We start from the raw sequence: 22,814 nt of genomic DNA, 5'->3' as shown, positions 1-22,814 counted from the left end.
TTAGGATATGAATGATGAAACCTAATTTTTTTTTTTTATCATCATTGAAGGTCAGTACCAGTAACAGTAACAATGATTTATTTTTACTTTATTTTATTTTTTGGGGGGGGGGATGAATAGCCAAAAAGAAAATCACACATGGCGTGTTAGTGGCCAGAAAGGCAATTTAATGACCAAATAACCACTGAAATGATCAAAATGTATATTTCAGTGTGTGTGCTTCTGTGTGCATCTTCATTAGCAGCAAGATGTACTAACCACATTAGAGTGGTTTTTGTAGGCACACTTTCTACACCTGGTGCAAGGGGCTGCTGTTCCAATCCTGGAGGCGCACCTTTTGCACCTTCTTCTCATTTTGTTGGTGGGGTGTGGGTCACACTCTGGTTCAGACTACTGTATCTTGAGATCAATGGCAGAAGTGGCTGAGAATCAGGGACCAGGCCGTCTTGCAGTTGCTGAGATCACCAGCATGTGCCCCAGCTCTCCCAGGATCACTCTTCATTTGTAGGTTGTAGAGGACTCCCCCACTTCAATCAAGTTGTTTCCGGTGGGACAAAGGCATCGTATCCCAAGACATCCAGGAGATTGGAGAAAAGAGCCAGCAGCCATCAGTTAGTTTTCCTTCAACAACTCGAGGTGCCAACATCCTCTCTAAGTTATCCAAGCAATATTTGTGCCTATTGTAGTCCAGGATTGCTTCTTGCTTCCAGGCTTCCTCTATTCCACCTCACTGACTGCTGTGTTGTTGTCAAAAGAAGCACATTCCTCCGTTGCTTTGGCATGTGGGATATCGCCGTGGTAGTTTTGGTGAAGGCAAAGACAGACAACAAAATCTTCCTCTGTTGCAACTGGAGGAGCTGAGGAGGAAGCTCTGGGTTGTTTCCCCTGTGCCAGTTTTCATCTGAGGAGTTCCTCTGCCAAGGTGACCGAAGGAAAGACGTTGTCCTCTAAGCTCCTCCGTCAGTTGGAGTCTGAACCCCTTGCCCTTTTTTACATCCTGAGAACCTCCAGTGTTGTCATCCAGCAACACTGGAGTATTGCTTTATTCTGGTTTAGGCTCACATCTCCATTTCATATATAATCCTCCAATCGTCATACCTTTACTTCCCGTGCAGGTTTTTAAGGGTGCACAGCAGCTAAAAGATCTCCTTTGTTATAAAAAAGTCAAAAATAGATCTCAGGCTGCTAATGCAGGGAACTGCATACAGGGTGAGCCCTGGTTTGATACCAGTGGGTACTGGATTGTAGAGCAGTCTCTCTTCAGTAGTGGGACCCACATGGTTTTCCCGTCACGAGGGATCCACTCAGTCACCGGCTCCTCGTTCTCAGAAAATGCTCCTATGTTCTTTTCCATCAGCTGCTCAGCCTCCACCTCCGTGCCCCCCAACCCCAATCCCCCCCAAAGAAGAGGATTCAGGCACTGGCTAGTACTCATCATTAGTGGTGATGCAGTCAGCCTCTTTGGAGATTGTCCCCTCATCTTCTGGAGAGGAAGTTTCTTCATCTTGGGCAGATGTCTTTTCTTCAAGGGCAGAGGACTGCTTGCTGTCCTTGCTCTCTGACCAGATCATATAGACAGTGCTTGAAGCAGTGATGACCATCTTGCCATATTGCCAGAATAAATGATCTGGAAGCTGTTAGGCTTACTTACAGCAGTAGCACTGTCTGCATCTGCATAAACTCCAGGACACGTTTACAAACACTCTTCGTTGTCGTTTGCGCTGCAGCTGCAGGTTTGAACCCTTCATAATGTCCTGTGATTGTAGGGGTTTTTTGTTGGTTTTTTTTAGAGTTAATATTTTGTGTATGGTATCTTTTTATGAAAAATACAAGAGTAAAAGTGATTTTAGCATGTGCTTCAAAGTAGAGCAGGGCGATATGGCCAAAAATATTTATCACGATATATATTTGAAAATTTGCGATAACGATATAACTGACGATATAATTGATGCGAGACAAAATACAAAATACAACTCCACAACTTTACTAGCGCAAAAAACCCATCCATTTATTTTCACTTAAACAAGCAGCTATTTTTTTATGTGCATTAAAGCTATATAAAAATTTAACAGTGCAAATGCAAATTCCTTGTTGAAATTTTAACCAAAGGACATATCCTCAGCATAACCATGTATAACATCCACTGAAGTTAAAAAGAGGTGCTTTGCAACATTAAACTGCAGTGTGCCAAATAAAAAAGTCAAATATGTATTTTTCTGACCATAAGGTGCACAGGATTATAAGGCACATTAAGCAAAACAAAGCAGTCAGATAAATCAAACTTTATTCAACTCATTCTTCTTGCTTCCTCCACTTCTGTACCATTGATTCATTAATGCTGTATTCCATCACAGCTGCTCTATTCCCATGTTGTTGCAGTATATTAATGACTAACTTCGTATTGTGGATGGATTATCTCAGTTGTTCTCCTGACTGAAGTTTGGTCCGTTTACAGCATCCTGCCATGCGATTGCATTTGTCTCTAACTGTCACGGACCCGGCTCTGGAGGACTCGGGGGTCCGCGAGCAGGATGGACCATTATTATTATTATTATTATTATGGTTATTTGGGGATGTGTGTTTGTCTGCACAATGCTGTGTTATTCTGTGGTCCACTCGTTATATGTATAGGCAGGGTGTGGGTGTATAGGTGTGGCTGTAGGATGGAGGACAGCCACCTGCAGGCCTGATGGGTGTGGCCCTGCTGGAGGACTGGCCACACCTGAAGTCCCTGCCACACACCTGCTGCTGATCTGGGCTCGTCGGGGGAGCTATTTAGGAGAGTGTTGGAGCTCCCACCGGCGCGGGATCATTAAGCTAGACTCCAAGTCAGTGTGTGTAGCATTAGGTAGTACGGATCGTGTGTATGCGCGGGGTCAGTGTTAACGGCCGCTTCTGTTATTGTCCTGCAGGTGGAACGAGGGACCAGAAGGGCAGCACACACAGGGTGTGCAGAAACACAACTGCCGGGAGCACGAGCACGGACGTCAGAGGGGAACACACACACGGGAGTCTAGGGAGCAAAGGGGGTTTATTGTGCATCTGTTACCTCACTGTAAATAAACGCACTGTTCACACACAGAGCACCGCGACTGGGTCCTCATTCCCCGTATCCCCACGGTCTGCCTGGCGGACCGTGACACTAACCATCAGGAACCTTCACGTTAACTTTTATCAAGTGGAAAAGTGTTAGCGTTCATCCTCCAGCTTCACTGTTTATGTTATGCTAACATAGCTGTGTCGCTAGCGATCACGTAGCACATCATTATATACCAACTAGTCCAACTTCAGTAACCCTACAGACGTCACTGCTGTTTAGTTTCCTGTCTTCATTTATGTTGGAAGTGATAGCAGAGCTGTACGTTTGAATTTTTTCAGAAATCTCTCAGTCAGAACATGCTATATGAGTGGTACCCAAACTTTTTTTGCTGGGCTAAACAATTAAGCAAATACAAGTAAACTGCAATAAATTACAGGTAGTAATAAAATACACTACTAACTCTTTTACGCTATGTCCACACCTACATGGGTAAAAACTCCTGTCAGGTTGGAGATTTTCAAAAACTCAGTTTTTGCGTTACGTGTGGATGAGGAATACGGAGTTCGTCACGCAACATCAAAGGTATGTACTTTTTTTCACGTCACGCTGTGCGCCATGTTATTGTTTACATGAGATAAATTGCAGAATGGCAGATAGAGACAAAATACTGTTAATCTTACTATCTTCATGTTTTATATACACACGCAGTTACTGTCCCTCCGTTTAGAAAGGCAGAGGTGTCACGGTGTAATTAATTTACGTGTAGTTTTTTTTTCCTGTGTAATAATATTCAACATTGCTGTCAATACATTTTTCAAAAAATTCCTCTCTGTGCAAAATGGGTTCAAAAACATAAACTGTGGGATACTGTTTGTCCGTGATTTGAACCGGGTGAATAAATTGTGGCAGGATCAGCCTGATATTATTTGTATCCCACTGTAACTTTACTGTATAAAGAGCTAACATGTCCAAAATGTCAGGAGTAGTTAGTTATTACAAGAAGTGTTTGTGAACTAAAAATCAAGAATGTGGGATACTGTTTGTCCGTGATTTGGAAAGCCCAGCGCGTGATCCCGATGCAGGGAAAACTAATTTTGCAGGGGAGACCTACCTTGGCACTTGTGCAGGTGAAGCCAAAGGGAAGATATGCTTCACCATATTTTCTAGTCTTTGGCTTGAAGGAAGTTGGTTTGGAAACATATTTGGCGATGCTTCATCTCCTGCTTTGCGTTTGTGTGGGAGCCCCATCAAAAACCTGTCCATTATGCTAGCAGTGTCCAAGCATTCTTTTTTATTTCATTTTCATACCGCGCCCCCCTTGCAATGGCTCTGCGCCCCCCCTAGGGGGCGGGCCCCACACTTTGGGAACTTCTGTGCTATATCATGTTTAGGTAACTAGCGAAACTAGCGAGCTAACTTCCGCTAACTTCTAACTCCATTAAATGTAATAAATTCTGTTTTCATGGATGCCTGGATGTTAAACTTAATTGTTACACCTGGTAAAGCAGCGATGCTGATCATTTTATTAAAGATGAAAGAATTTAGACAGTTTTTAACTCTCAATGTGCCACAGTGTTTGTTTGACTTTGGGACCTGAAGCGGACGGAGTTTTCGACCCAGGTTACTCCCAGATTTACGAGCACCTTAGTCCGACAAATACGGTAATAACGACGGCCCGCTTGCATGTTCTACAAAAAAAAATGTGCTTTGGTGGGTATCTGACGGACAAACACCAAACTATTTCCACATCACTTAAGTTGCACCATTTTTACAAACCAATTCTGGTTCATCAGTTTGACTTAACGATCCGCTTCCCCCTTCTCATTCTCCGTTGCCGCCATGCTTTTTCGGCCATGTGCGTATGAAAACAAAGGCACTGCGCATGCACTTTTTACCCATATTCTATCGCGATATTTTATTTTCTTATCGTTGCCTAACATTATACCGGTATTACCGTGAATGGTATAATATGGCCCAGCCCTACTTCAAAGCTAAGTTTGACTGGGAACCTCAAAGCTCAATAGCCTGCATCGACAGAAATTCACTGCAGCCTATGTAATATTTGATGCGTCATTATTTATTCCAGTCTATCTTGCAAATACATGTTTGTGCTGCAATGTCATGCACAAACACAAACTATTAGATCCTTAAGATCAAACCTATGTCAAAATTGTGTCATTCTTTTGGTCCGTTGGAATGCGATAAGCCATCACTGTGATAAGCCAAGTTGATGCATCTTTCCAAATCTCAGCGGAGACTTGATACCGGCCACACAGTATGAAGGCATCAAATATAAACTTGTAGTTTTATTTTAATTGATTTTCCAATGAAATAAATGGTACTGATTATCCCGAGGATCCTGACAACCTTAAAGTTGAGATCTTTTTGCCTTATTGGAACAACTGAGCAAACACTATTTGTTCCCATCTTTGCCGTTTGGAGGAAAGTTGAATTTACATTTTGATATACAGGCGTTATCACAGTTGACGGATTAGCCTTTTACCCCCTTGGTGATGTGGACATTAATGGGAAATGCCTAGAGTAGTATCATGCCCTACACCCATCGTGGTTGAAACAAAAGGCACTGCTTCTACTACAATGACTTCCCTACCCCTGTTCTCAGATTAATGTAAGCAGTTACACTAACACATTCACCTTATAGGTGAAGGATCCACAGACTGAGAACAGGAGGAGACAAAAAACATCTTTATGTTTGAAGCTTATCATTAATTTCAGACCAACTTACAATGGGCTCACCAGTTTTGGTACTTGTATCCACTTGTGAATGATTTAACCTCTGATCTTAAGTTACCTACTCCACAACAAACATGCGCGTGCACACACACACACACACACGCACACAAACCTCCTCCATGAGTTTCTCCTCGTTAGCCTTTTGCAGCTGCAGCTCTGCCTCCAGGATGCCTTTCCTCACCACCTCTGTCATGTTCTGCAGCAACTAAGCAGAAAAGAATCACTGCTTTATAAACGTAAATATAATTAATGAAGAATCAGCCAAACCTGGAGTACTACTCGTACCAGCTATTTTGACATGTTGGTATACAGGAATTAGCAATGAATAACCATTCATGAATTCCAGATGACAGTTTACCTAAGCAACAATCTTATTAACTTCGAATGTAGCTCTAACTTAAGTAAACTACTTTTTGAATTCTTGGATATTTATTTTATATGACATCAGCCTAAACTGTCTAGGATAAGGTTGGGCGATATGTAAAATTTTTCCAACTGACATTCATCAGTCCAATTAATGATGATAGGATACATTCGTGCAGGTGACTTTCTGATGGGCGGAGCAATGTAATCATGCACAGACTGATTTGCGTGTTTAGAACACAGAACAAGTCCAAACATAACTGCCAAAAAAAAAAGAAATACAAAGTCACCAATTTGGGATTTCTTTGGCTTTAGACCAGATGAAAGAGGTAAACCTGGGGATGTAAGGGGTGTGCCACCTTGGTACCATTGGATATAAATCTGACAGTGAAAAAAGCCTGCACCTGCTGCAATATGCACTATTAATATCTATAAGGGGAGATGAAAAATATTGATGAAAAATGAAGATGGAGTGTTGTCAGAACACCTGGTTAAGTTTATTAAATTCAGTGAGTTAAGTGATTTCTCATAGGCCGAACAAGGAGAGCACTGATCAGAAATGCAGCCAAGAGGCCCATGGTGACTCTGGACGAGCTGCAGAGATCTACAGCTCAGGTGGGGGAATCTGTCCATAGGACAACTATTAGTCGTGCACTGCACAAAGTTGGCCTTTATGGAAGAGTGGCAAGAAGAAAGCCATTGTTAACAGAAAACCATAAGAAGTCCCGTTTGCAGTTTGCCACAAGCCATGTGGGGGACACAGCAAACATGTGGAAGAAGGTGCTCTGGTCAGATGAGACCAAAATGGAACTTTTTGGCCAAAATGCAAAACGCTATGTGTGGCGGAAAACTAACACTGCACATCACTCTGAACACACCATCCCCACTGTCAAATATGGTGGTGGCAGCATCATGCTCTGGGGGTGCTTCTCTTCAGCAGGGACAGGGAAGCTGGTCAGAGTTGATGGGAAGATGGATGGAGCCAAATACAGGGCAATCTTGGAAGAAAACCTCTTGGAGTCTGCAAAAGACTTGAGACTGGGGCGGAGGTTCACCTTCCAGCAGGACAACGACCCTAAACATAAAGCCAGGGCAACAATGGAATGGTTTAAAACAAAACATATCCATGTGTTAGAATGGCCCAGTCAAAGTCCAGATCTAAATCCAATCGAGAATCTGTGGCAAGATCTGAAAACTGCTGTTCACAAACGCTGTCCATCTAATCTGACTGAGCTGGAGCTGTTTTGCAAAGAAGAATGAGCAAGAATCAGTCTGTAGATGTGCAAAGCTGGTAGAGACATACCCTAAAAGACTGGCAGCTGTAATTGCAGCAAAAGGTGGTTCTACAAAGTATTGACTCAGGGGGCTGAATAATTACGCACACCCCACTTTGCAGTTATTTATTTGTAAAAAATGTTTGGAATCATGTATGATTTTCATTCCACTTCTCACGTGTACACCACTTTGTATTGGTCTTTCACGTAGAGCTGGGCGATAAAACGATAACGATATGTATTGCGAAATAACCTTTTCTCGATAGAAAAATGAAACTATTGCGATAGACCTCATCTCTCTCTTCCTCTCTTATAAAAAAAAAAAACCAATAGCCAATACAAATTAAGTAGCGCAGAGCCGAACCAATCACAGCCGCAGCGTCACGTCACGTAACTTGTTACGTACAGCTGAAGTGCTAAGCCGCACATGTGTATTTCTTTGGGAAGCAGCCAGCCACCGTGCCGGGTTTTTGGTGACCAGAATACCGAAGAGAACTCAGATGACGGTTCCAATGTCAGAAAGATTGTCGAAAGGAAAGGCCAGAGAAGTTCCGAAGTGTGGAGATATTTCGGCTATTTGAAGTCTGACAAAAAACAGAGTAACGCGCACTGTAAATTCTGCCGAAATCAAGTTCCCACAAAGTCTGGAAATACAACAAACCTTTTTTATCACCTGAAGCAGTGCCACCCACTAGAGCACGCGCAATCACTGACTGAAAGCGCTAATTTGTCATCGAAAACAACCAGGAGAATCCCTGTGAAGCAGCAACAGTCAATTGAGTCGGCTTTCTCCAGCGTCTTACCATATGACGAAAAAGGTAAGAGACATAGCAACATAATGAATGCCATAGCTTACTTTCTTGCTAAAGAAATGCTACCAATAAACACGGTCGAAAATGAAGGATTCAAGCAGCTAATTAAGGTAATGGATCCTCGTTACCAACTCCCTGGACATAAACATTTCTCTCAGACAGCGCTTCCAAAGCAATATTATATAAGTTGGTCAGTTTTGTCTCTTTTTCTGTAAAATAAACTAAGATTTATTTTTAGAATTAATATTTTGTTTCTAAGTGGAACTGACAATTTAGTGGTCTGTTTTGTTTGTTCTATTTTGAAACTTAAACGCTTTAGCGGCTGCCTTTTGTGTAGTTTGTAATATTTGCCTTTATTTTGCATAAAACTGAAGCCTCATTTTAAGTACATCTGCCCTGTTGAACTTATTATGGGAAATAAATATTTAAATCAAAACAAGCTATTGATTATTTCACATTTTACTTGTGAGCAACATCACATTTAAATCTTACAAATATAGTTATTTGGCTTATATCGTGATATATATCGTTATCGCCTGAAATGAAAAAAGCATATCGTGATATGAAAAAATCTTATATCGCCCAGCTCTACTTTCACGTGGAATTCCAATAAAATTGATTCATGTTTGTGAATCAATGTGACAAAATGTGGAAAAGTTCAAGGGGCCGAATACTTTTGCAAGCCACTGTAGATGCTAATCTGAGCAGATGGTAAGAGCACACAAGCTAGTTTACCCTCAAAGACCAGAGGTCTATTCACACATGCATGTGCAAAGCCCTAGAAAAAAGCTGCTTGCTTCTCAGCAAGCAGCTCATTGTTCACAGGAGACAGACAAAAGAAGTGCAGCTTTCAGTGACAACAGCCAACAAGATGGCAATAACGTAAAGGATGGATGCAAACAGGCGAGGGTTTCTTGAAACTGCTTTCTCAGATGAAAGCTGAGAGATCACTTCACTTCAGTATGTTTGAATTTGTCACTTTTTCGATTTGTCACTTCATTAAGTCAAGTATCATTAGCCAAATGCTCCTTCAGTTCCCAAAAGCAAACAAGTAGAGAGTTACAACAGAGTTTTTCAAATCTAATAAAATCAGTGAACAAAAAGTAACGCAAATAAAAGTTGTAAGACTGCTATAACTTTAGATATAAAAGAAGGCAGAAATATCAGTGATGTTTAGATGGTTAGTCAGTTTGTGCTAGTTGAAAAACAATAGTGTGCTACCTTCTAGCTAGCTGCAGAGCTATGGTTAAGCTAATGTAAACAGATTAGCAGCTTTGCCAGCACTATAGCAATCACTTAATCAGAACTGCGAACAAGTTATTAACTGCAAATGTCATCTAAAGATTTTCAAACGTTCTGCAAACTGAAAGCAGGACTTACCTTCCCACTCTCCTCTATGTCCCTCCCCAGGGCAGCTATTGTATCCACCAGGTCTGAAACATCAACATCATCTGCCACCATTCCCACAAAAATGCAGCCCTGCTCTGTTGCAAACTCAGGGCCTGAGAAATGAAACAAACAGAAACAGAGGTAAGAACAACAGAAATGTTTAAAACAATAAACACCGTTTTGTTTTTTCCAAAAGCCTCTCAGATAAGTAGAGGTACCCACCAGTGGAAAACAGGATGTCAGTGTCAAGGTCTTGCAGTTTCTTGAGTAGCTCAGTGTTAATTTTCTCCTGCTCCTGCTTCTTCCTGTCCTCATCCATTCTATTAGCCTGCATCTCATACCTGAACATCACAGCATCAATCACATCCACAAGTGTGAAAACTACTGAAAACAAACAGATCTTGTGACAGTTTGAGAATACTGCTAAAGACCAAAAGACAGAAATTAATTATGCAACACTGATAGTTTCTCTTAGAGTGATGATAATTAAACTAATTAAACAGATAAAAGCTTTAGTGATGAGACACTGAGTTTCCTTCCTTTTCATGTCTGCTATGCTAGTGCTTTGGAACAACAGCAAATTAGGACATAATAAGATGAAGGGTTTTTAATAAATATGGTTGTCTGGCTTCATCCATCGATATCCATAGATCTGTGCAAAGATATGCCTCACCACAGAGTTCCTTGGGCTCAACGCTCGGCTTTCTGCCTTGATGGCAATAGACCTTAACTGCATACATGTGTCCCTTTCTTTACTATGTTACTTTAGTGTGACCAACTTTGACAGACTAATATCACTGACTTTAATTGATTTTAATATTAGCTATTTGCTTCTTTATCAATATCGAGATTTGTAACAGCTGATTAAGGAAAATTTGAAAATAAAGTGGAAATGGAAGAACACCCCTTATCCATATCATGAGTGTTGATATTGCATGGTTTTCAAATCACACAACAAATGTGTTTACTTTGTGTGTCTGAAAGCAAAAAAAAGACAATATATCACCAAACATCAGTACTGTATTGGAATGGGTTCTACAAATGCTGTATTAGTCAGTCTCTATAAGTCATTAAATTACAGTTGTGGACTTCAGTCAAGTCCCTACAAGCACTAACAAATCATCTTTACCTTGTCAATTACTAGTCAATGGAAACTGATCCATGTAAAAAAATAACAAACATATGTACTGTCTTGATACAACTAAGATATACAGGCTGTAAAAATGTTTTTCCAGATTTCTCATTTTTTTGCGTATTTGTCATACTTACATGTTTCAGATCAATAAAAAGATGTTAATATCAAACAATGATAACTTGAGTTAATACAAAATGGAGTTTTTAAATGACGGTTTCATTTATTAAACAAACGAATCCAAATCTACTTGGCCTACTTGGCCTGTGAAAAAATAACTGCCTCCTGCACCTGATAACTGCTTGTCAGGTGTTTGACCTCCTGGATAAGCTGTCGATGCGCTCGTGGAGTCATTCACACGATGTGTTGTTTTTTTTGAGATTTTAACCTTTTCACACAGGGCAACGGCCAGGGTCAATAAAGGAAATCATCATTTAAAAACGATATTTTGTATTTTCTCAGGTTATCTTTCTCTAATATAATCATTTAAATATATTATATTTAAGTGCTTTTTGTATAGCACTGTATAAATCATTTTACATCTTTGTTTTGATCTTTTACATTACCCATTTCCAAAATAAAATGTATACACTTATATATTATAAATAATAATGTAGTATCGGCTTGTCAATACACAATTCATGCCGGACACTTATACAGTAAAAATTCTTGACATATAGACTGTGCTATATATGCCAATAATTTTATTCTATTAAGTGGCTTGTGCATCAAAGTGCAACAGTTTGTAGATGATGATGTAGAAGATGATGTAGAAGATTTGTAAAAGAAAACACACACACGCACGCACGCACACACAATAGTATATATCTTTTCTATTGTCTATGATAAACATACACACACGCACACACACAGGCACACACAAGACAGTTGCTATAAGAAATCAACTTTAGCAGATTAAAAAAAAATTGTCTACATTTCATCAAATTTATATTAATGCGAACATGATATGAGGATGCAGGTAACAACAGTACAGTACTTCAAACCCAAAACTAATGAGATTCCTTTTATGTATAGACGCAAACATGCATAGAACTAATTAGGCTTCCAGTACAGTTCAGAAAAAGACACTATTATTACTACTACTAATTAATAAATATGCAAATAACATATTTAGTCAAGAACTTCATGTAAGCTGCATGCACCCTTACCGGACAACTCCCAGTCCAGGCCAGGCGAGCTCGTTTATGTATCTGAGTGAGGGTGAACGTTTGTGTGTTTCCTCTCTGAAGTCTTCTCTGAGGGACATTGTGGAGCTCATTACAAATATCAGCTCTGTCATTTTGGCCACAATGGACTCAACATCCTCTTCCCGGGTCCCCAGAACTGGAAGGGAATGGAGAAGTGTGAGTTGCATGTCTCCTAACTACTCAGGTGGTAGTTATCTGCTGATCAAACAGTCAGTGAATCGATCCCTACTGTGTCTGTGTCCACGATAAAAAGTGTTTAGGCATAGATAAAAACACTGCATAAATATGTATGTGACTGTGTGTCACATGTTATGCTGCATGTGACATCATTCATCATGACCGGTTTGATGGTGGGTCGGTGATGATCTGGGGATGCACAGAATACAGGATAGCAACGGCAGCCTGAAGCACCTGGAAGCAACTACTACTATTGAAATGTCATTTTCATCAAATTATGTGGCATCCTTGGTACCCAGTCCACATTTTCCCCATTTGAGATCTGATGTGCTCTCTAATTGTTCTTTTTTTCCTTTCCTTATTGAAGTGTATATTGTATATAAGTAAGAGCAGAATGTTGTGACGTGAACACGAGTTCATGTTACCTGCAGCTGTCAGGAGGGGGCTGAAGCGTATGCAGGTGCCCTCGTCTTCAAGCTCCACCACATCTATTCCACTGGTAGGAACAAGTTCAGCCAGCTCTTCACCCAGCTACCCCAACAGAAAAAAAATAGAAAAAATACATACATATAATTTAGTTTGCTGAAAAAAAAGGACAAGGGACCTTTGGAAAAAGGTTCAGTTTAGACAAGTTCACAATTTAAACAATGTAAACTGGTACAAAGACAAAATATCAAAATTGAATTGAAATTGAAAAATCTTTTTTCTTTTTAAAAGAAAAAAATATTGCTAGATGTGTCACTTTTAAAAAAAAAAAAATGCATATTAAACAAAACAGGGCTGCTTTCTTGAAGTACTGTACTGTCAGAGACTAGAAACAGAGAGCAGATTTCACCCATTTTGGCTGCTGGCTGAAAATGAAGGTGGTTCTTGGGGTATATAAAAGTAGATTGGGAAGCATAGCTTCAACTTTTTCAGGACCCTCTTCTGTGGAACCAGCTCCCAGTTTGGATTTAGGAGACCGTTTTTACTTTTAAGATTAGGCTTAAACTGTTTGTTTTTGATAAAGCTTATAGTTAGTGCTGGACCAGGTGGTCATGTATCCTCCCTTATTTATGCTCCAGTAGACTTAGGCTGGGAGCTGGCCCCAGGGAGGGGTCACTTGCCCCTCCCTTCCTTCCCTCCCTCTTCCTGCTCCACCACAATCACCCACACATGCAGGGCCTTGGGGTAAAGGTGTGTCACCAGGGTGCAGGGGAGGCATCCCCCCCCTCTGTCCCCTTCTGGCTGCCTGTGCCTCAATTTTATCCCACAACTTAGACATTCACATTACTCACACTCTCATAACACATACATATAGGATCTTGGGGGTGGGCACGCTACACGGCATCCAGAAGACCATCAGGGTGTACACCTCACCCCTGGCGTCGTTGCCCACCTCTCAATTTTAAATACATGTAGACATTGAGGGCTATCAGGAGGGGCTATGCGGTTACCTGCTGCTCTCTGGCAGGTAGCTCCATGCCCTCCTGGGTTTTAAATGCACCTTAGAACACACATACATCAACACTACATATGAGCGGGCGGAGGGAGGTTTGGAGTCTTCACACACCCCCATTCTCTGCAGCCTGTTGGAGTAGGGGGGCTGGGAGGAGGAGTTGGCCGTCCGATTGGGGTCTGGATTGTGGGGCCTCCCTGCTGCTGCCAAGTCGGGGCGGTCTGCTTCTCTCCACCCCAGGGAAAAGGGTAACACCACCTGGGTCTGGGTGCAGTTTCCCCCTCCAGGGGCAAGGGTACCTAGACCCGGTTCTTAGAGTACGCTTGGGGAGAGTGATTGTGTGTACAGTGTCTCTTTATGTCTGTCTCTACGTTGGGCGAGTGTTGAGTAATTGCATATGAGAGCATGAGGGTGGGAATGGATGTTTGTATCTGTGTGTGCCTGTATGTCTGTGTCTATATGTCAGGTTGGGTATCAGACGCCACCTCTCTAGGGACATCTCAGGCCCTCCAAGGTATGGAGGCCTATCTCCCCCCACCACTTCCCCTGCCAGTGGCAGACGCCCTCAGACATCGGTGCGTTGGTGGTTCTTTGTATCCAGAGATGGGCGTCCAGGTACACACCGGCTCACTCCTTGGTGGCTGCTTGTCAGGGCCTGGAGCCTGGGGCTCGCTCGGGCCACTTAGGGGGTGGGGTGCCCTCGGCCTCTCGGCCTGGGGCTCGGTCACTCTGCCACAGCTGGCTGCCGGCGGAGCTCACGGACACGGGCACATCACTGCAACCCCCCCGGCTTCTGCTCCGCGGCTGCTGAGTGACCCCTCATCTGGGGCTCTCTTCTGGGATAGTGGCGCGGCTGCCCCTCTGTTGGTCTTCCTTGGTCTCGTGCTCTGAGGGCCTCTGGATGTCTGGAGTTTTGATCTCCTCCATACCTGCTTCATGCCCTGGAGGACGGGGCAGTGGCCCCCCACACCCTCTAGCAGATCATTACATGAAGGAACCTTTTAAATTCAAGCGCGTTCATGCTCACAGGTGTACACACGGGTGCTCACACACACAAACTACACCCTTTTTGGCTCCTACCTCAAAGCACACTGTGCGCTGTCGATCTTACGTGCTGCACAATAATGTTTAATATTTAGTATTTACTGTTATATTCCCATAGATCATCGTGATGTTGTTTATTATGTTGCTCTTCTTTTTTCTTCTGCTTTTTCTTTCTTTTTCTTTCTCAACAGGTGATCCAGGTGATTGATATATGTATTTTTTGTCTGCTTATTTTGTTGGTTTTTGTTTTTTGCCCTTTATCCCCGTCCCTCTTCTCTGCTGTTTTTCTTTCCCTCTTTCTTTCTCCCCTTTCTTTCCCCCAGTCATGTCTGTCCCGTATTTAGCAAGTGAAAATAAAATAAAATAAACAATAAAAGGTGAATCAAATAGACCATTACGGCAAAGCTGCGATGGTCGATTTGGTAAAGTAAATCCGTTGGGCATCTTTCTTCGCCTTTAGACAATAATTCTGATGGCAAAAGAGCCAAACGGGACAGGCAAAAAAAAAAAAAAAAAGACTTAGGCTGCTGGGGACTTCCTTGTGTCGCAGCAGATGGCTGTCCCTCCCTGAGCCTGGTTCTGCTTGGGATTTCATACTGTTAAAATCCATTTTTTTCATTCCCAGTGTCACCAAGTGTTTGCCAATAGGGGCTCATCTGACTTTTGGGGTTTTCTCTGTACTACTGTAAGGTCTTTACATTGCAATATAAAGCACCTTCAGGCGACTGTTGTCTGGTCTGATGAGTTTTAACTGTAAAATCACAAAAGATCACGAGGAACTTGATCTTTTGCATGACTGATTGAGGCTGGTGGTAACCAGTGTTGGGTAAGTTACTTTAAATTAGTAACTTAGTTACATTACTAGTTACTTCTCTAAAAAAGTAACTCAGTTACTTCAAGTTACTCGTTACTTTCAAAGTAACTAGTTACTAGGGAAAGTAACTTTGGTTTTACTCAGAATTCTCTTGTTAATGTGTTGCTTCTGTAACTGGATACCAGCCAGACTGCCAGTCTTCTAGCTTGCTTACTTGCCACAAGTGCACTGTGCCACCTACCAACAGAAAGGAAAAAATAATGTGCACATTTCCACGAGAGAAATCCCACGCCTGGACCGTCGTTGACCGCCGCCATGATTCTAGCCTGCTTTTTACATCCAACACAAAAACTGCAGTCGTGGTGCTTTTGATTGTACTCAGAACTTGGAAATTCTGCCTTCTGAATAGGAAGATGTAGGTAACACCAGACTGCAGATGAGCTGCATCCAGGGCTGGACTGGGACCAAAAAATCGTCCCGGGCATTTTGACTAGAGACCGGCCCGCCATTATAGGAAAAATCATAAAGCCTTTGAATGAAAATAAACACTGTTGTGACAGTGATGTACACTGTTCTGATGGTATATATGTATCAATCTATCAATTGTTTGTTGTAAGACTCAGATAATTATTTTTTTAAAAGCGAGACATTTTAAATGAGAATAATAAAGAAAAGCATTTCCTTGTGCCCCCCTTTCTCTGTTAATGCCCTACCTGGCCCCCTGGCAACACTTTGCTAGACCCGCCCCTGCACAGTTACCAGCTGTCAGCTACGTAGAAAAGGATGCTGGTGTTATTTGTCTCTCAGAAACAGTTCATAACTTCCCTTCAACTCATCCATGTCACCTAAAAGGTAAACCTGTTTCTACATCACCTGTTCAGCTCTGATGATTCAGTAAGGACATCTCCTGGTTTCATCTGCATGTTTCCCTCTCACCAGATAACCAAACCGATATCATGACCAGCAGCTTTTACAGCTGTGGCTCCAGCAAACATCAGCTGATACTAGAAATCAATATTAAATAAATTCTAACAACAGCTGATCAAGCTTAAACGTGCTGCTGTTGTTTAACGTGACATCCGCTGGTTTCCTCTGTCTGGCGCAAAGTGGGCGAGAAATAAACAAGAGAGAAAAGCCGATCAGCTGATCATTGATCAGTTTCGTGATTGAAGTAGAAACGGGAGAGAATGAGAGAAGAAGAGGCAGCTGTGCAGCTTCAGCTTTGTGTCTTTTTCATTGTAGCTGAAGTCCGGGACAAACTGTGTTCCTTTTCACCTCAGTACGAAACGCGTAATATTTTCTCTGAATACGAGACGATTCTGTTTTTTACGGGACGGTTGGCAACTCTAATAATTAAACCAGTCTTACTTGTTATCATCTATCGTCCACCTGGGCCTTACACAGAGTTTCTCTCTGATTTCTCAGACTTTTTATCTGATTTAGTGCTCAGCTCAGATAAAATAATTATTGTGGGTGATTTTAACATCCATGTAGATGCTAAAAATGACAGCCTCAACATCGCATTTAATCTGTTACTAGACTCAATTGGCTTCTCTCAAAATGTAAAAGAACCCACCCACCACTTTAATCACACTCTAGATCTTGTTTTAACGTATGGCATAGAAACTGAATATTTAACAGTGTTTCCTGAAAACCCTCTGCTGTCTGATCATTTCCTGATAACATTTACATTTACAATAATTGATTACACAGCAGTGGAGAGTAGACTTTATCAAAGTAGATGTCTTTCTGAAAGTGCTGTAACTAAGTTTAAGAATATAATCCACCCACTGTTATCATCTTCAATGCCCTGTACCAACATAGAGCAGAGCAGCTATCTGAACGCTACTCCAACAGAGGTCGATTATCTTGTTAATAATTTTACCTCCTCACTACGTACGACTCTGGATACTGTAGCTCCTGTGAAAACTAAGGCCTCAAATCCAAAGTCCCTGACTCCGTGGTATAATTCTCAAACACGTAGCCTAAAGCAGATAACTCGTAAGCTGGAGAGGAAATGGCGTGTCACAAATTTAGAGGATCATCATTTAGCCTGGAGAAATAGTTTGCTGCTTTATAAGAAAGCCCTCCGCAAAGCCAGAACATCTTACTATTCGTCACTGATTGAAGAAAATAAGAACAACCCCAGGTTTCTCTTCAGCACTGTAGCCAGGCTGACAAAAAGTCAGAGCTCTACTGAGCCAACCATCCCTTTAACGTTAACTAGTAATGACTTCATGAACTTCTTCACAAATAAAATTTTTATCATTAGAGAAAAAATTACCAATAATCATCCCACAGATGTAATATTATCTACAGCTACTCTTAGTACCATCGATGTTAAGTTAGACTCTTTTTCTCCAATTGATCTTTCTGAGTTAACTTCAATAATTAATTCCTCCAAACCATCAACGTGTCTTTTAGACCCCATTCCTACAAAACTGCTCAAAGAAGTCCTGCCATTAATTAATTCTTCGATCTTAAATATGATCAACCTATCTCTAATAATCGGCTATGTACCACAGGCCTTCAAGCTGGCTGTAGTTAAACCTTTACTTAAAAAGCCATCTCTAGACCCAGCTGTCTTAGCTAATTATAGGCCAATCTCCAACCTTCCTTTCATATCAAAAATCCTTGAAAGAGTAGTTGTCAAACAGCTAACAGATCATCTGCAGAGGAATGGCTTATTTGAAGAGTTTCAGTCAGGTTTCAGAGCTCATCACAGCACAGAAACAGCTTTAGTGAAGGTTACAAATGATCTTCTTATGGCCTCTGACAGTGGACTCATCTCTGTGCTTGTCCTGCTAGACCTCAGTGCTGCGTTCGATACTGTTGACCATAATATCCTATTAGAGCGATTAGAACATGCTGTAGGTATTACAGGTACTGCACTGCAGTGGTTTGTATCATATCTATCTAATAGACTCCAGTTTGTACATGTAAATGGAGAGTCCTCTTCAGACACTAAGGTCAATTATGGTGTTCCACAGGGTTCAGTGCTAGGACCAATTCTATTTACATTATACATGCTTCCCCTAGGCAACATCATTAGAAGACATAGCATAAATTTTCACTGCTATGCAGATGACACGCAGCTCTATCTATCCATGAAGCCAGGTAACACACACCAATTAGTTAAACTGCAGGAATGTCTTAAAGACATAAAGACCTGGATGGCCGCTAACTTTCTGCTTCTTAATTCAGATAAAACTGAGGTTATTGTACTCGGCCCTGAAAATCTTAGAAATATGGTATCTAAGCAGATTCTTACTCTGGATGGCATTACCTTGGCCTCCAGTAACACTGTGAGAAACCTTGGAGTCATTTTTGACCAGGACATGTCCTTCAATGCACATATTAAACAAATATGTAAGACTGCTTTCTTCCATTTGCGCAACATCTCTAAAATTAGAAATATCCTGTCTCAGAGTGATGCTGAAAAACTAGTTCATGCATTTATTACTTCCAGGCTGGACTACTGTAATTCACTATTATCAGGAAGTCCTAAAAACTCGCTGAGAAGCCTTCAGCTAATCCAAAATGCTGCAGCAAGAGTACTGACAGGGACTAGAAAGAGAGAGCATATTTCTCCTGTTTTGGCTTCCCTTCATTGGCTTCCTGTTAAATCCAGAATTGATTTCAAAATCCTGCTCCTCACATACAAGGTCTTAAATAATCAGGCCCCATCTTATCTTAATGACCTTGTAGTACCATATCACCCTATTAGAGCACTTCGCTCTTGCACTGCAGGCCTACTTGTTGTTCCTAGAGTATTTAAAAGTAGAATGGGAGGCAGAGCCTTCAGTTTTCAGGCCCCTCTTCTGTGGAACCAACTTCCAGTTTGGATTCGGGAGACAGACACTATCTCTACTTTCAAGATTAGGCTTAAAACTTTCCTTTTTGCTAAAGCATATAGTTAGGGCTGGACCAGGTGACCCTGAATCCTCCCTTAGTTATGCTGCAATAGACGTAGGCTGCCGGGGATTCCCATGATGCATTGAGTTTTTCCCTTCCAGTCACCTTTCTCACTCACTATGTGTTAATAGACCTCTCTGCATCGAATCATATCTGTTATTAATCTCTGTCTCTCTTCCACAGCATGTCTTTCATCCTGTTTTCCTTCTTTCACCCCAACCGGTCGCAGCAGATGGCCGCCCCTCCCTGAGCCTGGTTCTGCCGGAGGTTTCTTCCTGTTAAAAGGGAGTTTTTCCTTCCCACTGTCGCCAAAGTGCTTGCTCATAGGGGGTCATATGATTGTTGGGTTTTTCTCTGTATTTATTATTGTGCTATCTACTGTACAATATAAAGCGCCTTGAGGCGACTTTTGTTGTGATTTGGCGCTATATAAATAAAATTGAATTGAATTGAATTGAACCGTATGAACAAAATAAAGTTCAACATCAGTAACATAGCACCCACACAGCTGTATAGAAACTCCGTCATGCTAGCTAGCACGCAGTACGAAAATGTCAGCATACCGAAAATAAACTCCACCTAAACTTGGTTTATATCTGACTCCGATAGACTGCAGGTCATAACTTCTTACCTGAAGTTCAGTTCACCTGACACGCGGACCGGCGGCCGCTTCGGGTCTCTCCTCTTGCCTCCCTTTTCCTTCATCCACCTGCTGGCTTCCACCACTTACTAATGTTATTGAATCTGTGGAAGCTCCGCGATATGCACCACACGAAGTAACGAGTAACGAGCCTATCTAAATCCCAGTAACGAGTAACACGTTCCTGGTTTTGGCATAATAACTAGTTACCGTGCTCGTTACCACAATAATAACGTAGTTACTGTAACACGTTACTTAATAACGCGTTAGTCCCAACACTGGTGGTAACAAAAGTAACAAGTCTGTTTTAAGGAGTAGAAAGTACTGATATTTGTTTAAAAATGTAGGAAGCAAAAATAAAACGTGGTCAGAAAAAAACTACTCATGTAAGTACAGATACCTGAAAACTTTAGTTACTTTTGGTTTGACACATTTTGGAGGAGTTGTTTTTTTTGCCACACACCGGAACGACCGCAGGTGTCCATACATTGAGGTTGTGGTACTTTGGCATCTAGCGAGCACTACTGAAGAGGAGTGAGCATAAAGGTAATGACTTTTCAAACGCACAAAGTGTTTGTGTGCAGTTTGTCTCTGTTGCTAGCTAAAGGTCCAGCTGCTGTATTTCACAGGGAGAGAACTGAGTGAAGTCAACTTCACTCAGATAAGAAAGAGGGGACAGGAGAAGAAGAGAGCTTAGATTTAAATGTAAGGCCTGCTCAGTGGGATTTGATAAACAGCAATTTTAAAGCTTACATGCAAGTCCTCATGTTTTAAAATCAGATACTGCGTCTGCACATGTGACATTTTCATATTGTGAAACATTCTGCAAAACAATATGAGCCATACTAACTGTGTTATTTAAGGTTGCATGAAAATGCTTGCTTAATAATAGTTTAGTGCAGGATAAACAGTTTAGTTTGTTGTACTGTGATGCAAAAAAAAAAAACCTAGTGTGTGACTGGTGCACAGTGACTGTGGATTCATGGTCAGAGTTAGTTTACATCAACTGTAGCAGATTAATATGAATGTTAGCTGATGATTCTTAGATCCACTGACTGAATTCCACCTTGATACCAACTTTATACTATCTAGAAAAAAAGCCATCATAAACAGTGTAGTGTCAGTGTAATGGATCTGCCAGGACAACTCATGAAACATCTGCTGACATGTTGTTGAATTAAGTGTAAGTGTAAATAAGTGTACATCCACAAAGAGCACAGACTAATCTACTGGAGCTCACAATAGAAATGATCGTTAGTGATGATTCTTTTCCCCACACTGAGCCATTACAACCAGTTTTAGGGTTCCCCCAGTTCCTGAATCCACTTCAACCCCTAGCTGTACACATTTTCTGTTTAAAGGCAAACTGACCCTTTACAGTGTAGCAACAGAAAATATATATATATATATATCTATTTTTACGTTAATATAGGAAAAGGTTCAGTTAGCTTTGCACAAAATAGAAACTTCCCCCAAAGAGCTACTTTCTTACTTTGAGTATATTTCACACCCAGTACTTTTTTACTTTTACTTAAGTAAAGAAGTTCAATCAGTACTTCTGCTTTTACTGGAGTAGTTTTTAACAGTAGTATTTGTAATTCTACTTAAGTACAGAATGTCTTTACTTTTGCCAACTCTGTCTTTCACAGTTCAAAGATTGGTAACTGGAGATTGTAAATTGAGCACTGTATCTACTTCACATCCACAGCCAAAGTGTATAGAATAAAGCACTATATGAATATCTGGTTAAAATGTGACTTGTAGGTAAAACAACTGAGCATTGTTTAAATGCTAAAGAATACATGGGTGTTTCCAAATTTGAGCGCTTCAGTGCTCAGGTAGAGTAGAAAAGTCCTATGTAAGAACCAGTCCATTTACTATTTACCATTTGTCCATCTGTTGATGACCACAGGGTATCCATAGTCTTATGGGTTGTGGCAAACCTCAAATCATCTGAAACTAGTTTCAAATATATGAATGAGTCCACTGTACTGACCTCCATAAATAGAACATATCTGGGATGTGTCATCATAGATGTGCATCAGAAAAGGCTGCAACAACTGTGTGATGTCAAGAACTCTGAGGAATGTTTACAGCACCTTGTTCAATTTCATTCACGAAGAATTAAGGAAACAGGGGTCCAACCCAGTAATAGCAAAGTGTTCAGTGAGTGCATGCTGGACACAACATTACCATGTCACCTTTCACACAGATTAGAGCAGCTTTGACTAGCATAGACGCAAATATGCAAGCTACGGTACATGTTAAAAAAGAAAAACACTCACCCATCTGTTGAAGGCATCACAGACCTCTTTTTCTCCAGCACAGAAACTCCCACTGGATGCTAAACACACAATACAGAGATCGATATCTGTGTATGGTGATCTTATTGTTCGGATGTCACATCTCAGTCATTTTCATTTTTATAGTTGATTCTTTGCAAGAGCAAAACCGCATGTAATGACTGTATATACAGTGTTGTACAAAAGTCTTGAGTCACCCCTCATTTCTTTATGTTTTGCTTTCAAGGAGGGAAACTTTCTTCTAATTTTTTAAGTGGTGTTAAGCAGGCTTTCACAGTTTTCCTTTGACCATCAGCACCTTGTTGTTCAGTTTTGCCTTATTTTGTGTATTTCTATGTTTTTCTATATTTGGAACTGTTATAATAAATTGCTCCAACTACTTCCAAATTGGCTATCAAAATATAAAGTAAAGTAAAATATAAAGTAAGTAAGTAAGAAGAGGTGGGTCAAGACTTTTTACAGTACTGCAAGTTCAAGAGTTACATAGCTTTGTAGTTTATTAAAACAGAGG

At 41.1% G+C, this 22,814-nt stretch overlaps 1 protein-coding gene and 1 long non-coding RNA gene across 5 annotated transcripts in view; one reads left to right on the top strand and one right to left on the bottom strand.

Annotated features, from left to right (window-relative positions):
- Positions 1 to 22,814, bottom strand: part of pdxdc1 (pyridoxal-dependent decarboxylase domain containing 1) — a 52,145-nt gene that overhangs the window by 7,385 nt on the left and 21,946 nt on the right. For 3 of the 4 annotated variants that reach the window (XM_019358395.2, XM_019358394.2, XM_019358396.2), the window contains 6 exons: positions 22,286 to 22,344; positions 12,575 to 12,680; positions 11,934 to 12,108; positions 9,855 to 9,973; positions 9,624 to 9,745; positions 5,907 to 5,999 (listed from right to left, as the gene is read on the bottom strand). In XM_019358395.2, coding sequence (XP_019213940.1) covers positions 5,907 to 5,999; positions 9,624 to 9,745; positions 9,855 to 9,973; positions 11,934 to 12,108; positions 12,575 to 12,680; positions 22,286 to 22,344 — 674 coding nt within the window. The remainder of the gene's footprint in view (positions 1 to 5,906; positions 6,000 to 9,623; positions 9,746 to 9,854; positions 9,974 to 11,933; positions 12,109 to 12,574; positions 12,681 to 22,285; positions 22,345 to 22,814) is intronic. The other variant, XM_019358397.2, reaches the window with a different exon arrangement.
- Positions 2,418 to 3,077, top strand: LOC102076576 (uncharacterized). Its single transcript, XR_268129.3, has 2 exons — positions 2,418 to 2,828; positions 2,913 to 3,077. It is a non-coding gene; the product is annotated as an uncharacterized LOC102076576 (long non-coding RNA).

Source organism: Oreochromis niloticus, linkage group LG4 (assembly GCF_001858045.2).
Source record: "Oreochromis niloticus isolate F11D_XX linkage group LG4, O_niloticus_UMD_NMBU, whole genome shotgun sequence".
Lineage (NCBI taxonomy): Eukaryota > Metazoa > Chordata > Actinopteri > Cichliformes > Cichlidae > Oreochromis > Oreochromis niloticus.
The sequence above is the reverse complement of the archived record's forward strand: the minus strand, read 5'-3'. Positions and strand labels throughout refer to the sequence as shown.